General features: G+C 42.6%; 1 protein-coding gene across 2 annotated transcripts in view; it reads left to right on the plus strand.

Annotated features, from left to right (window-relative positions):
• The first annotated feature begins 216 nt into the window (after positions 1–216).
• Positions 217–12,986, plus strand: part of RNF180 (ring finger protein 180) — a 45,424-nt gene continuing 32,654 nt past the window's right edge. For both annotated transcript variants that reach the window (XM_075269864.1, XM_075269872.1), the window contains exons 1-3: positions 217–271; positions 2,164–2,286; positions 10,068–10,163. In XM_075269864.1, coding sequence (XP_075125965.1) covers positions 2,182–2,286; positions 10,068–10,163 — 201 coding nt within the window. In that variant the 5' untranslated portion in view covers positions 217–271; positions 2,164–2,181. The remainder of the gene's footprint in view (positions 272–2,163; positions 2,287–10,067; positions 10,164–12,986) is intronic.

Consider the following 12,986-nt stretch of genomic DNA (forward strand, 5'->3'; position numbering starts at 1 on the left):
ATCCTTCTCCATAGACATGAAGAAGGGTATATAACATTACAATCCTGAGAGGCTGCTATATACACATATATACGGTAACTACACAGCGTAGCAAAGTTTACCTATCTGTTATTGGCTGATTGATATCACGTGACCTTCCCCTACCAGGAAGTGGAGAGGAACTGTAACTATGTTGCAGAAGTGAAATCTGAGATTACCGTAAATATTACATTATAGGCGTCCACCGTGAGGCTTCTACCACAACAGCAGGCTGCAGCCGTGCACAATAAAGGTACTGATACATTGTTACGTCACTTGATCTCCAGCTCTGGCAATGCTTGTCTGTACCGCCAGATTGAGTACAAATCCTATAGTGGTGCACAGATTTGTCATGGTAACGCAGACAGATATCTAGTCCTGTGATACGTGGTGTGGAGTCCTGCAGCAGGTTACTTGTATGTCGTACCCTGGGGCAAACTTTCCAGACTGCAGTATAGCAAGGGTCTGCAAACTACGGCTAGTCATCTGTTGTAACACTACAACTCCTGGCAGTGTAAACTATAGATTTCGGCAGAAAGCGTCAAGTTGTAGTTTTGCAACAGCTGGAAAGCTGCAGTTTGCAGATCAGACTATACATTGTATAAGTATCAGAATCAGCAATATGACGTCTGGTGCTGCTCGTACAGGTGCTGCATGAACATGGCGTACAGCTCAACAGCCATATTGGGTAAGGTATTTAGTAGTAAGTACTCTTACCGGTGCCTTGTAACTCTTGCCTGATATATATTGCACAGACCGTGTAGTCACAGATTGTGGTCGTACTATACCACAGTCACATAGTGGCCATGCAACTGTGCAGTGTTGCAAAAATGTCAAATTTTAGAGACTTCGGCACTGTGTGAATATGTCCTAATAAAGTCATTGGGGGTTATTTAACATCTGCTCCTTTATTGGCTATATTTTCTACAGGTGCCCTGTTTTTTAGACTAGTTTTGTTGTGTTGTCTTTTTAGGATGCAGGCGCACCTCTATGTTAAATGTTGTGCATGTGTTAAGCTAAGTTGGACATTGGTGCCAAAGAAACCGACAGAAATCGGGGGTGAGACAAGTCCTGTTCTCTCCGCTGAGTTCAGTCTAAAAACATCTGGTTGGTCCCATTATAATTGATGGGGGTCTGCTGGTGTCCTTAGGTAACCTTTATTTTGGCTTTCTGGCTCCCCATGGTTTGGTTCCCTCGACAAACCCAAATGACAGAGAGCCCAGCACAGATGTGAACCTAGCCCGAATTAGTTTAGTTGCGCCTTTATAAGCTATGTGTACTTTTCCCAATTTTTGTTCAAAGAGGCACAATTGCCCCTTTTTACTACTTCCCGACATAAAACAAAAGTGGTGGGGGCAACAAAACATCTGGAGAAAAACTAGGGGCAAATGCTTTATAAATGAAGCACAGGGCAGAAAAACCACAAAAAGTCGAAATTTATGCCACAAAAAGGTGCAAGTAGCTTAAAAAAATCTGATTTTACTTGCCATAGGGAATGCTCCATACATGATGCAGCGAGTGTTTCCGTACAGCGCCACCATGAGGGAAATGAAACATTACACTGCCCATTCAGATCCGTGGGTGGTATGTATAATGCAGGATCGGGCAACCGTCTTCTCTGTCCAAGAGATGAGGATCTGAACAGATGTCCGTCCCCCGTGTGTCCATTGTGGTCACCCCACATTCAATAGGGAAAACATCTGAATATAGCAATTTTTGTTTTTGTTTTTTTTGCAGTGATTTTCAGTTGCACTTCCCCATTTTCATGTAAAATTGCCATTTTAGTCATTAGCAAATAAGGGGAAAGTGCTTTGCCCAGGAATCGAGAGCTGAATCCAAAGCCCTATGAAGCCATGCCTCCAAAGCAGTGTACCCTTCATTTGTATAGAAATAAAACGTCAATTTACAAGAAATTGGGACACCAAAGCTGAATAACAAAGACATATTTGGAAACTGTACAATCCCCTCTACTAGGTACTGTGACATGGTTAACCATTTTGCTGCTGACAGACTCCTTTAACTCCCAGAAAACCCATTTAACTCAGAATGTTCTAATAGGGTCTATGTATAAACTGGGGAACCCCTTTAATATTTGTGACATCAGAATGAACGGTACTACTAATGGTATTCGCTTTTGCTTTTCAGAGCATATAAGGTAATACAATGAGCCACAGCAGCACAGCCATCCTTTTACGTTGCTGGAAATGTAGAAAGATTGTAACGAATTCAGCGTGTATCATCAATGATGAAGAATATGTACAAAAACAGGTCAGTACTAAAACCTCCATATTACACTCCTACCTACAGTATATAGGATTTCTCCATATTCCGCATTGTTTAGTCATAGTTTAAATGGGTCTTAGCAATAAAAAAGTTTATGGCACCCCATTCTCAGCATCATTGGGGGTCCCGGTCCAAATTAAGACCACCATTGATTAGAAGTCATTAGTGGAAAGACCCACTAAATAAGTGCTTATTCACACAACAGGGTTTTCTGTCAGTGGATGGAGCTTCCAGCCCCGTATTGTGTAAAAAAAAAAAAAAAAAAAAAGAACCCGGACAACCCCTTTAACGGATTTATTTACACAGCTGTTTTTTCTAACGCTCCATGTGACTGTTCCTTTAAATAATATAAAACACCATTTCCTTGGCCATTTTCATGGCTCCTTCAATAGACTCAAGTCTCTGAGGGATCCATGAACTTGGGTTACTCTTGGCTGTACACTTGGCCGTGAAAAAAACATTTATGTGAATAAGAACTGACACTGTGGGGTAAATAAACTAAGTGTCAAAATAGCCGCCCCAGGGCCGGTCCCCACCGGCCTCATACTTCTAAAGTTGCAGGCCGGTCTTCCATGGCGAGGTCGCAGGAGTTGACCTGTTCCTGTGACAGCCAGGAGCCTACTGAAGGTTCCCAGGACTGTCATAGGAATATTACTATTGAGGCTGGTTTATGACCATGCACAATAATAATGTACAGAATCTCCCATTCTCTCGCACACTTGTATTGCCATCTATGGGACTTGCAATCAAATGATTGCAGGTTCAGGCCCCCTAGGCGGGGGATAGTAAAATAGTTTGGTTGCGCATAAAAAACAGACAGAAACGTATTTTTATATACATAAGTGATATAATACAGCTGCAATATAAATGCCCCAATCCCAACTGTGTTTTAAACCAGTGATATCTCTGGAAATAATTTAAATAGTACTGCAACCTTAGTGTCATAGTGTCTTAGTTATACAACACCCAAGATATAACTGTTTGAAGTGACCATGCCCTCATTTTCTCTCCATATTACACAGCCCCGTACTCCATACACAGTAACATTCAGTGAGAGGCAGGAACAATGAGAAGAATAAAGAGATGCAGGATTTCAAAGAAAAGAACCCAAATATGTTAGTAAAATATATTACTAATTTATTAATGACACAAATACTGCCAGAAAAATCTAAAGTTGTCTGAAAGTTTAAGTACACTTTAATGTATATATTGTATGGATACATAAAATTCAGTACATAAGTGTATAGATTGCTTCATAGATAGTGACTGTGATTAGGTCCAATCCATTTGAGATGTTAAAGGTCATCCCCACTTGGTGCCTCACAGCTCAGCTATCCTCTGAAGTCCCATAGACGAAGATGAAGAGAGCTATACATGCACAGTGTCCTCTCCCCACAATGTATACATGAGAGGGGGTCAGGAACCCTTCACCTCCAGAAAAATGTGGGTCCAAGAGATTTGACCTGCTGGCTTGGTTTGGATCCATGGACAGTAAAAGGGTTGTTTAGCCCCAAAGTGAGTTTTCCTACTGATGGCCTATCCTGTGGATAGGTCATGAGAATGTGATCCGTGGCGTTCCAACAGATCATCTATTCTAGCAGTGTCCGGGTGCCGGGAGCTGCTAGTGGGTGAGTGGCATGTGCAGTCACTCCTATACAGTTCACTATGAACCCTCACTGTGCGGTAGATGGGGTTGTTGTGCCGTTCCTAATACTTGACTAGGAGTGGTGTTGCGTGTGCAACCCATCAGCTAGTAACTTCTGGCGTTCAGAGGCTGCTAGAACAGATGATCTGTGCAAGGTGTTGGACCCCAACAGATCACATGCTGTTGGCTTATCTTGTAGGTAGTTCATCAGTTGGAAAATTCGATATAGGGCCAGAAAACCCCTTTCATTACACAGTCCAGTCTTATTAATGTGACCACCGCCTACTTTTGACGTCAGCGTTAAATAACCAATGGCAGAGGGCACGTGTCAGCAGCCATCTGGGTGCACTCATCATTGTGGAAAGCACGATGGATCAACATAAGTATACATCTATCCGTGCGCACCATGTTCAGTCCTACATGTGAAATGTTTTTCCTCAGGATGATGGCATCTACCAGCAGGACAATGTGACGTGTCATAAAGCTCGCAGTGTACATGTGTGGTTCGAGGAGCACCAGGATGAGTTTACCGTACTCGCTTGGCCAGCAAATTCCCCGGACTTGAACCCAATCGAGAATCTTTGGCACCACCTCGATCGGGTTGTTCATGCAATGGATGCTCAACCACATAACCTAGCACAGCTGGCCACGGCACTGGAGTTGGCATGGCTCAACATCCCAGTGACATCATCACAACATTCGCTCTCTTCCTGCACGTCTCGCAGCGGTCTGCTCTGCCAAAGATGGTCATTCGGGATTTTGACAGGTGGTCACATTAAGTTCTCCAAGGTGAGGTGAGTAGGGCCCATTAGAGTCTCAGCACTCAGACCTCACTGAGTCCAACATCTGCCATAGTACAAGTGCTCTTTCCAAAGGCTGTACAGCCCCCCACAACCCTAACTTGAAGTCTGCAACTTCTTGCTAGCAAAAAGCTGAAAATGATTTCTTTGAAAACTTTTTTATATTCCAGAAACCATTTTCTCTCTTTATTTCAAGTTGATGAGAATAAGAATTGTTATCCATTGAGTATACTGTCGATAGGACATTGCCTCTCTGCATTTTTATGATACTGGCAAACAGAAGAATATGAAGTCTTGGTGCCTGCACAGAATAGAAATCTGCCATGATCCCTGGTCCCCTGCTAATGAATGTGTCCTGCTGAGCTGGGGAAATGCATGGTATGAGTGCCGTGAGCCGCTTCTCCTATCGAGCCCTGCCAGATAACTTTTTTTTACAGAAACTTGATGTTACTTCCCTTTGACCTGGATATCACTGCTAATATCTGGAATGAGCCCAGTACACTGTTCTTGTATAGGGAACCGTACGGATTCTTAGTATGGAGGTGCACGGTCTCCATAAGACTCCTTATGTACGGGCATGATTTAGCAATGCTTCTAGGGGAGAATGCGTCAGACAGAGGCCAGTATGCCAAAATGTGTATTAAACTTTTTATCACCGTGTTAGTAGAAACTCTCAACTTATGCTATATACTTTTATATGAAAAACAGCATGTGACTGGGACAGTACTCAGGGCAATTGCTAAGAAAAGTACAACGGGTACGTTTGTTATACCTTGTTCGTTCATTTTTTTGGCATACAAGTTGTCAAAAAGTTGCACTTTTTTGCAAAAGCCTTTTGTACAAAAAATTGCAAAACATTTTTTTCTCTTTTACTCCACCCTTGCCACTTTCCTGATTAGAGATATGACAAGGAGCAGGGCATAGACAGGCTTACTAGTGCCATAAGATTTATGATCACTTACACTGGTTTACACTAGTTTGCAATTCTTGTAATATACACCAGCAATGTCTTGGCATAGATATCAGTGCAGGCACATGGCGGCAGGAGGGTACACCTAATTTATACTGAGGCGTGTGTCTCATAGTCAAGAGGTTCATCCATTGATGGTGCAGGGGTTATTAAGACTAGCATACTTGGTCTTAATAAATCTACCCTGTTGTTCTGAGTATAGACAGTACCACAGGGGCCACAGCACTCTATGAGCGCCATGGTCATTTCAAAACAACTCATTGGAGGTGCTGAGAGTCAGACCCCGATCGATCTATCTAACATTGGTCAGTCACTACTTTTTCCCCTATTAAAAATGAAACATACGGGATTTCTATTAAATTGTGCTAACTTTGTTAGAAGGACCCCCATTGATATCAGCATTACTATGCAGCCTACACTCTGTTGGTGACCCAGAGTCATAATGTATATGATGCGGTAATGTCATTGATAAAGCAGTGGACAGTATAACCATGGATAAGGTAGTGGACAGTAATGCCGTGGCAGTGGACATGAATGCTGTGGATAAGGCAGTGGACAGTAATACCGTGGATAAGGCAATGGACAGTAATGCCATGGATAAGGCAATGGACAGTAATGCCATGGATAAGGCAGTGGACAGTAATGCCATGGATAAAGCAGTGGACAGTAATATCTTGGATAAGGCAGTGGACAGTATAACCATGGATAAGGCAGTGGACAGTAATGCCATGGCAGTGGACAGGAATTTTGTGGATAAGGCAATGGACAGTAATGCCATGGATAAGGCAATGGACAGTAAGGCCATGGATAAGGCAGTGGACAGTAAGGGCCTGTGTACACGGAGATAACGCGAGTGTATTTTAGCACTTTACACGTGTATAGAATACACGTGTAAAAATAACACTCCCATTGACTTAAATTAAATCTTTTACACGTGTATAAAAACACGCCAAAAAACGCGTCGCTTTTTTGGCATGTTTTTATACACGTGTAAAAGATTTCATTGAAGTCAATGGGAGTGTTATTTTTACACGTGTATTCTATACACGTGTAAAGTGCTAAGATACACTCGCGTTATCTCCGTGTGCATGAGCCCTAATACCGTGGATAAGGCAATGGACAGTAACGCCGTGGATAAGGCAGTGGCCTCCTGAGGGTCAAGTCTGACGCTTATTTATTCCACCAGATGCAAAAATCAGCTAGAGTAAAAATTCATTCAACGGAGGCAGATTTCAGGCAGAATTTTTGAGTTGATATTGAGGTGGAATCCGGCTCAAATTCAGCTTCGTGTGAACATACCCTAACATATAAGGAAAAACGTAATGAAAATCCATCTGGTAATTGATATAATCCAATGACAGTCTTGGCACGCTCTTCAGCTCCCACTTGCCACTGGTGAAATCCTGACTTTTCATGATTAAACAAGTATCTTCCTGTCATTTATTATGAACTTGACGTTTGTGACCCTTCCGCAGGATTTCACGCCAACAAATTCGACTGGGAGCTAGAAAACCCTGCAGTTATTTAATGCATTAATGCTGTCCTTGTCACATGTCATTAAGCGCTACCAAAATTACATTTGTATTAGTATCTCACATTGAAAACAAGTAACGGCAGGCTCGATAAGTGTGATTTCATGGATGGGACAGGCAAATAATCCGCAACTGCCGCTGCTACCCTAAGACAATGAAATCGGCGCTCAAGCTTTAATTTTTCTACTTATTATTTCCATACGTCACTGTGGTTCCTGCGGCGGTTTTAATTTATTCATAGTAACTTGTGCTTGGGAACAGATATTTAAACATGTGTAAAAACCTACAATATGGCTGCAAATGAACTGCCAGCTAAGTAAATCTGACAATATAATAGATTAGATTTATTATTCATATAATAGGCATATAAATGGAATGGATTACAACAACATAGCTACATTCTTTCAGAAACAGCGCCACACCTGTCCACAGGTTGGGTGTGGTATTGCGGCTCAGCTCCATTCAGTTAAGTAGAACTGAGTAGCAGTCCCAGACACAACCCATGAACACAACTGGCATTGGTTCTAGAAGAAAGCAGCCATGTTGTTCTTAATCGTATATCATCGCTTTATGTCGGGGCCCCACACAATTTTGTTGTGGCATATGAAGGATTGGTCTTCAGTATTTTAGTCTTTAGTATCTAATGCTAATATCTAATGCTACATTAACACAACCAAGGTGCAAAGTTCCCATAAAAAACAGAATTTTTCCCAGCCTACTTGCACCCAAGGGGCACCCATATTCACCAATCTCACATACATTTGAGTGTATAGACGGATCTGTGAAAGTGGGCAAAAATAGAACATGACTGCCGCGTGATGTCTGTTAAAATAAATGGAAGTCACACGTCGCTGTTATTTAGGGTCGTGTGAATATAGCTTAAAGGGTTGTCCCATCACAAGGATCCTATCTATACAGCTAGTTTATGTGGATTTAAAGACTTTTCCTAAATGCATTGCTTTATAAAAACTGCTTTGTTTGGCCTCTATATTAATTTATTCACTTCATTGTTTACACTCCATTTCTATGGCCCTTGGGGTTATCTGCTCATTTGTCAAGTGATGTAGCTGCCTGCTGTCAGGGGGTAGAGGGAGGGGCTGGGAGCAGCTCTGAGCTGTTTGTGTCTGATATATAGCAGAGCTTCTCAGAGAGCTCTGGGATTTCTGAGCTTTTATCAGTCGGTTTAATTTAATTTGGCTGATAAGGGCTGAGATAGGTAGTCCGATACCTCTGTATGTAATGCAAGCTGACTCAAATCCAGCTCTGCTACATCAGCTTCACACTGTGGTAATTCATTTACAAACAATCCCGTGCAAGTGAAACCCTGCCCACCTATGTGCCGAGAAAAGCAGGAAGCGAAGAGAGCACAACAGCCTGCAGGTTAGTGAACAAGCGTCATGGGAATACCCTTTTAAAGGGGTTGTACAGGACAACCATTTATCCAAAGAGGCCGGGGAAGGTGGAAAAAAAACAAACAACCCATACCAACCTGTCCCAGTACTCCGAAGTCTCCCACCGCAGTCCGGTCAAGCTGTGCCGGGGTCTTATTTTGGGGGAAGTGCTCACCTGACATGAATGCTGAGACCGATGATTGTTGAAGGAACCAGGACATCACTAGTATATCCCATGTCCTTTCCTTAGGCTGCTGATTGGATGCAGTGATCACATGTGGTGGGTACTTCCAACAAAACAAGACTCCAGAGCAGCAGGACCAGACCATAGTAGGACACACTTGAGCACCGAGGACAGGTGAGTATTTTTTTTCTTACCTTCACCGACCTTCTTGCAAAAATACAGTTATCCTGGCACTGCCTTTATATAATCATTGAGTTGGAAATCTGCTTCCATTTCTGTTGTGTGAACATACCCTTAATTTCTGGATGACTATCAGTAAACATCTGGCCATTGCATTTTGTAGTGCCCAAAAATTGCAACAAATTGCCAGATAACCCCAAGCGCTGTGCATGCACCCAACCTTGTGCAGCCTTGTCCTTCCATGCTTTTCTTCTGTTCAATGTGCATTGTTGGTTACCGCAGCCTTGTGTTAGGTCTTCTTGTTATAATGACTGTTTATGAAATGGTTTGTTGGCAGCTAAAAGGACATCTTTTTCCTATTCATTGAGCGGAGGAGGTTACGGCTCCCTTAGTTATGCCTGACCTGACAAAGCCTTGCTCTTTCTCTTCCATTGTACATTATAAAATGGGTGATTCCTGCCTACGCAGCCTCTTCATACTGCCTGCCACTGATCTGATCAGATCGCTGTAAGAGACTGGATGCGGCTCGAAGAGAACGGCTATTTACAATGCAAACAAGACGTCCTTTTCTCCTTTATTCCTCCTGATTGACATTGAGAACCAGCGCCATGTAACTTCACCAATTCTCCCAATCATACGCAAATGACAAACTTAATTAGATGTAATTAGAGCAATACTGATTCTATTGTGAATGCCAATTAGTTCCAAAATTCAATTATATTAATTATGTTCTTTTTATATAAATCCCACAAAATAAGACAGGCGAACCCTTTCATCATACTCCAGCTTAGCCCAGCTTTGCCTACCTCTCTCCGATTCTTATCCCTTCTTGTTTCATATCTCAAGAACCACAAATCCATCTCTAATTAGGTTTAAAGTCAGAACTTCTCTAAGAATACAAAAAGAAAATTAGAAAAATAAAGACTTTGGGGATTAGACAGCCTGGCATGCTTATCTTAAAAGTACTTAATTATATGATGTAGCTTTGATAGGAACTTGTAGTTTTCACTCTTGCTTTATTGTATCACATCTAAAGGAGTCTTTTCCGTTTCTTTTTCTTCCAGGAAAGTTTGGATCAATCCACGTACCAGGAGACCTGTAATATCTGGCACCTGGAGGCCGAAGCAAGTCCGGACTGGATAAAAAAAGCAATAGAAAAGGTAGTGTATGGATTTACTACTTTAATATTAAAGGGGTTGTCTAAGACTGACAATTAAAGGGGTTATTCATCTTCCAAAAATTGTCTGCAAACAGTCAGAGACAGGAACAGAAATCTTGCAGCAAAGCAGTTTATTTAAGAAAAACAGAAAAATAAATAAACCTTTACGTCAGGCACAAAAAAAGGGCAAAATAAAATACAACCTTAACTTTAGGCAAAATAACGTCAAACAAAATCCTGCTCGTCTGAGCGCTAAGGGGGCGTTCACACTACCGTCAGTGTCCGACAGGTAGTGTCCGCTCCTAGTGTCCATTCAAAATCTTGCACGGACATTAGGAGCAGACACTAGCTGTGTCCGTGACACTTGTCATTCATTTAAATGGCGATCGGGTGCGTTCTTTTGCACTCCGTGCCCTTCCTTCACTGTCCACTTGTAAAGATGTCCGACTTCTCAAGCGGACAGAAAAAACCTACATGTTGGGTTATCAGGCTATCAGGTTAGCAATCTAGCAACAATTGTCACAAGTTTAGTCCATTGTCTGAGGGACGTGGGTGACGATGGAGTACTATAGATGGACTAGCAACCCGCCAGATAGGTCATTTACACCAGTGTTTCAGCATAAATGATGCCTGAAATCTATGACAACTACAGGCTAGCATTCATGTCAGTGTAGGCGCTTGGCCCAGCAGAGGGTGCGCCTGATTTCTGATGGGGTGTGCTTTTTATCATAAATCAGACCTATCCTCCTGCAGGGCAGGTATTATCCAGACGAGCATAATGCATCTCCGTGTGTCTAAGTATAAGCCCCGTACACTGGAGGACTCATGCAGGTCTTACATAGCTGGATATGTTATTTTTAGAGCTGGCTGAGAATCAGTGGAATTCAGACATATCTGATGATGCTTCATTCAGTACAGACATATAAATAGGCAGGTGAAAATCCAACTTGTTCAATCTGTAAATCCCTGGACATCAAATGATCTAATATCTAAAGGCGGTAATGCAATCTTAGGCTCTGTTCGCATCTACCATTATAATAGAAACCACAATGGTCTGCTGGATACAACACATGATGGATACCAATAATAGTCCCCAGAGCCCCTTGACTTAAAACAAGGTCCATCAGGGTTCTGTCCTGGCAGGAAGAATAGCAAGGCATGCGACCAAACAAATCTCAAAAAGGAATGTGAACAAAGCCTTTGGCGAAAATTCCCATGTTTGCAGCTATTCCATATTTAAAGAGGTTTTCTGGGCAAAAAAAAAATATAAAAATATATATATATATATATATATATATATATATATATATATATATATTTTAAATATATTCTTTAAAAGGCCTGTTAGTGGTTAATGGGTTAATAAGTGCACCCATAAAGCTTTAGTAGTGTTTTGAGTGATTTCTGGTTTTCTCTGGGAGCTCCTTGCATCTTCTGCATCTGTTTACATGGTGTAACTGCCTGCTGTCGTAGCCTACAACTACCATGAGGCATTACCTGAGCTGAATCACACTACCTCCCTCTCACTCCCTCCCCCTCTTACTTCGGGCTCTTACTCCCTCACTCCCACACATACCTCCATGTCTCCCTATCTATCCTGCCCACTATAGCCCTTCCCAACTAACTAACTCAGCCCACCCTCCCACCTCATCATACTTACCTACCTTCCAGTCCAGATCTTGTGGGCATGGGAGATGACTTCCTTTAGTGGAACGGCTCTTCCTCTTCTTTTACATCTGCCGGTATGCGCACCATAGCCCTGGCATTGGGCTGTAGCCAGAGCTCCATCTCTACTGTGCAGGCATGGGAGGCCCCTCCAGCCAATCCCAGGGCCTTGTAAACGGGGAATCGGACCGTCATCAAAGTATCAGAATTGTGACTGCCCCAGAAATATGGGTAAATATTAGAGATGAGCGAGTAGTATTCAATCGAGTAGGTATTCGATCGAATACTACGGTATTCGAAATATTCGTACTCGATAGAATACTACTAGCTATTCGCAGTAAATATTCAATTCAGAACCAGCGTTGATTGGCCGAATGCTATACAGCAGGCTCTGGTTCTGCAGCAGGCTCGTCCTTGCTAGGAGCAGGCAGCTTGCTGTTATGAGGGAGCTTACTTTTTCTAATAGGAATACATTGACCAGCGTTGATTGGCCAGTGTACAGCATTCGGCCAATCAACCCTGGTTCTGCCGGAGGCTCATCTGTGACGAGGTGGAGTCTAAGATTGGACCACAGCAGTCTCCATTGTGGTCCAATTTTAGACTCCGCCTCCTCACAGACGAGCCTCCAGCAGAACCAGCATTGATTGACCGAATGCTGTACACTGGCCAATCAACGCTGGTCAATGTATTCCTATGAGAAAAAGTAAGCTCCCTCGTAACAGCAAGCTGCCAGTTCTCCTGACTAGCAAGGACGAGCCTGCTGTAGAACCAGCGTTGATTTGCCGCAGGCTCATCTTTGCTAGTCGGGAGAGCTGGCAGCTTGTGGTTACGAGGGAGCTTACTTTTTATCAGCGCAACTGCAAGCGCTGTGCAGTTAAAGCGCACGGACCCCATAGACTATAATAGGGTCCGTGCGCTTTAACTGCACAGCGCTCCTCCTAAACACTCTCCTCCTGCTACTCGTGGACTTGGTGACTCTCCTTTAGTCGAATAGTGGTTTCCCCTGAAACGAGCATTTTTTGCCATAGACTATAATGGGATTCGATATTCGATTGAGTAGTCGAATATTAAGGCTCTACTCGAAACGAATATCGAATCTCGAATATTTCACTGTTCGCTCATCTCTGGTAAATATACATTTTTGCTAAAGTAAGTCATT

The sequence above is a fragment of the Leptodactylus fuscus genome, chromosome 1 (genome assembly GCF_031893055.1).
Source record: "Leptodactylus fuscus isolate aLepFus1 chromosome 1, aLepFus1.hap2, whole genome shotgun sequence".
Classification (NCBI taxonomy): Eukaryota; Metazoa; Chordata; class Amphibia; order Anura; family Leptodactylidae; genus Leptodactylus; species Leptodactylus fuscus.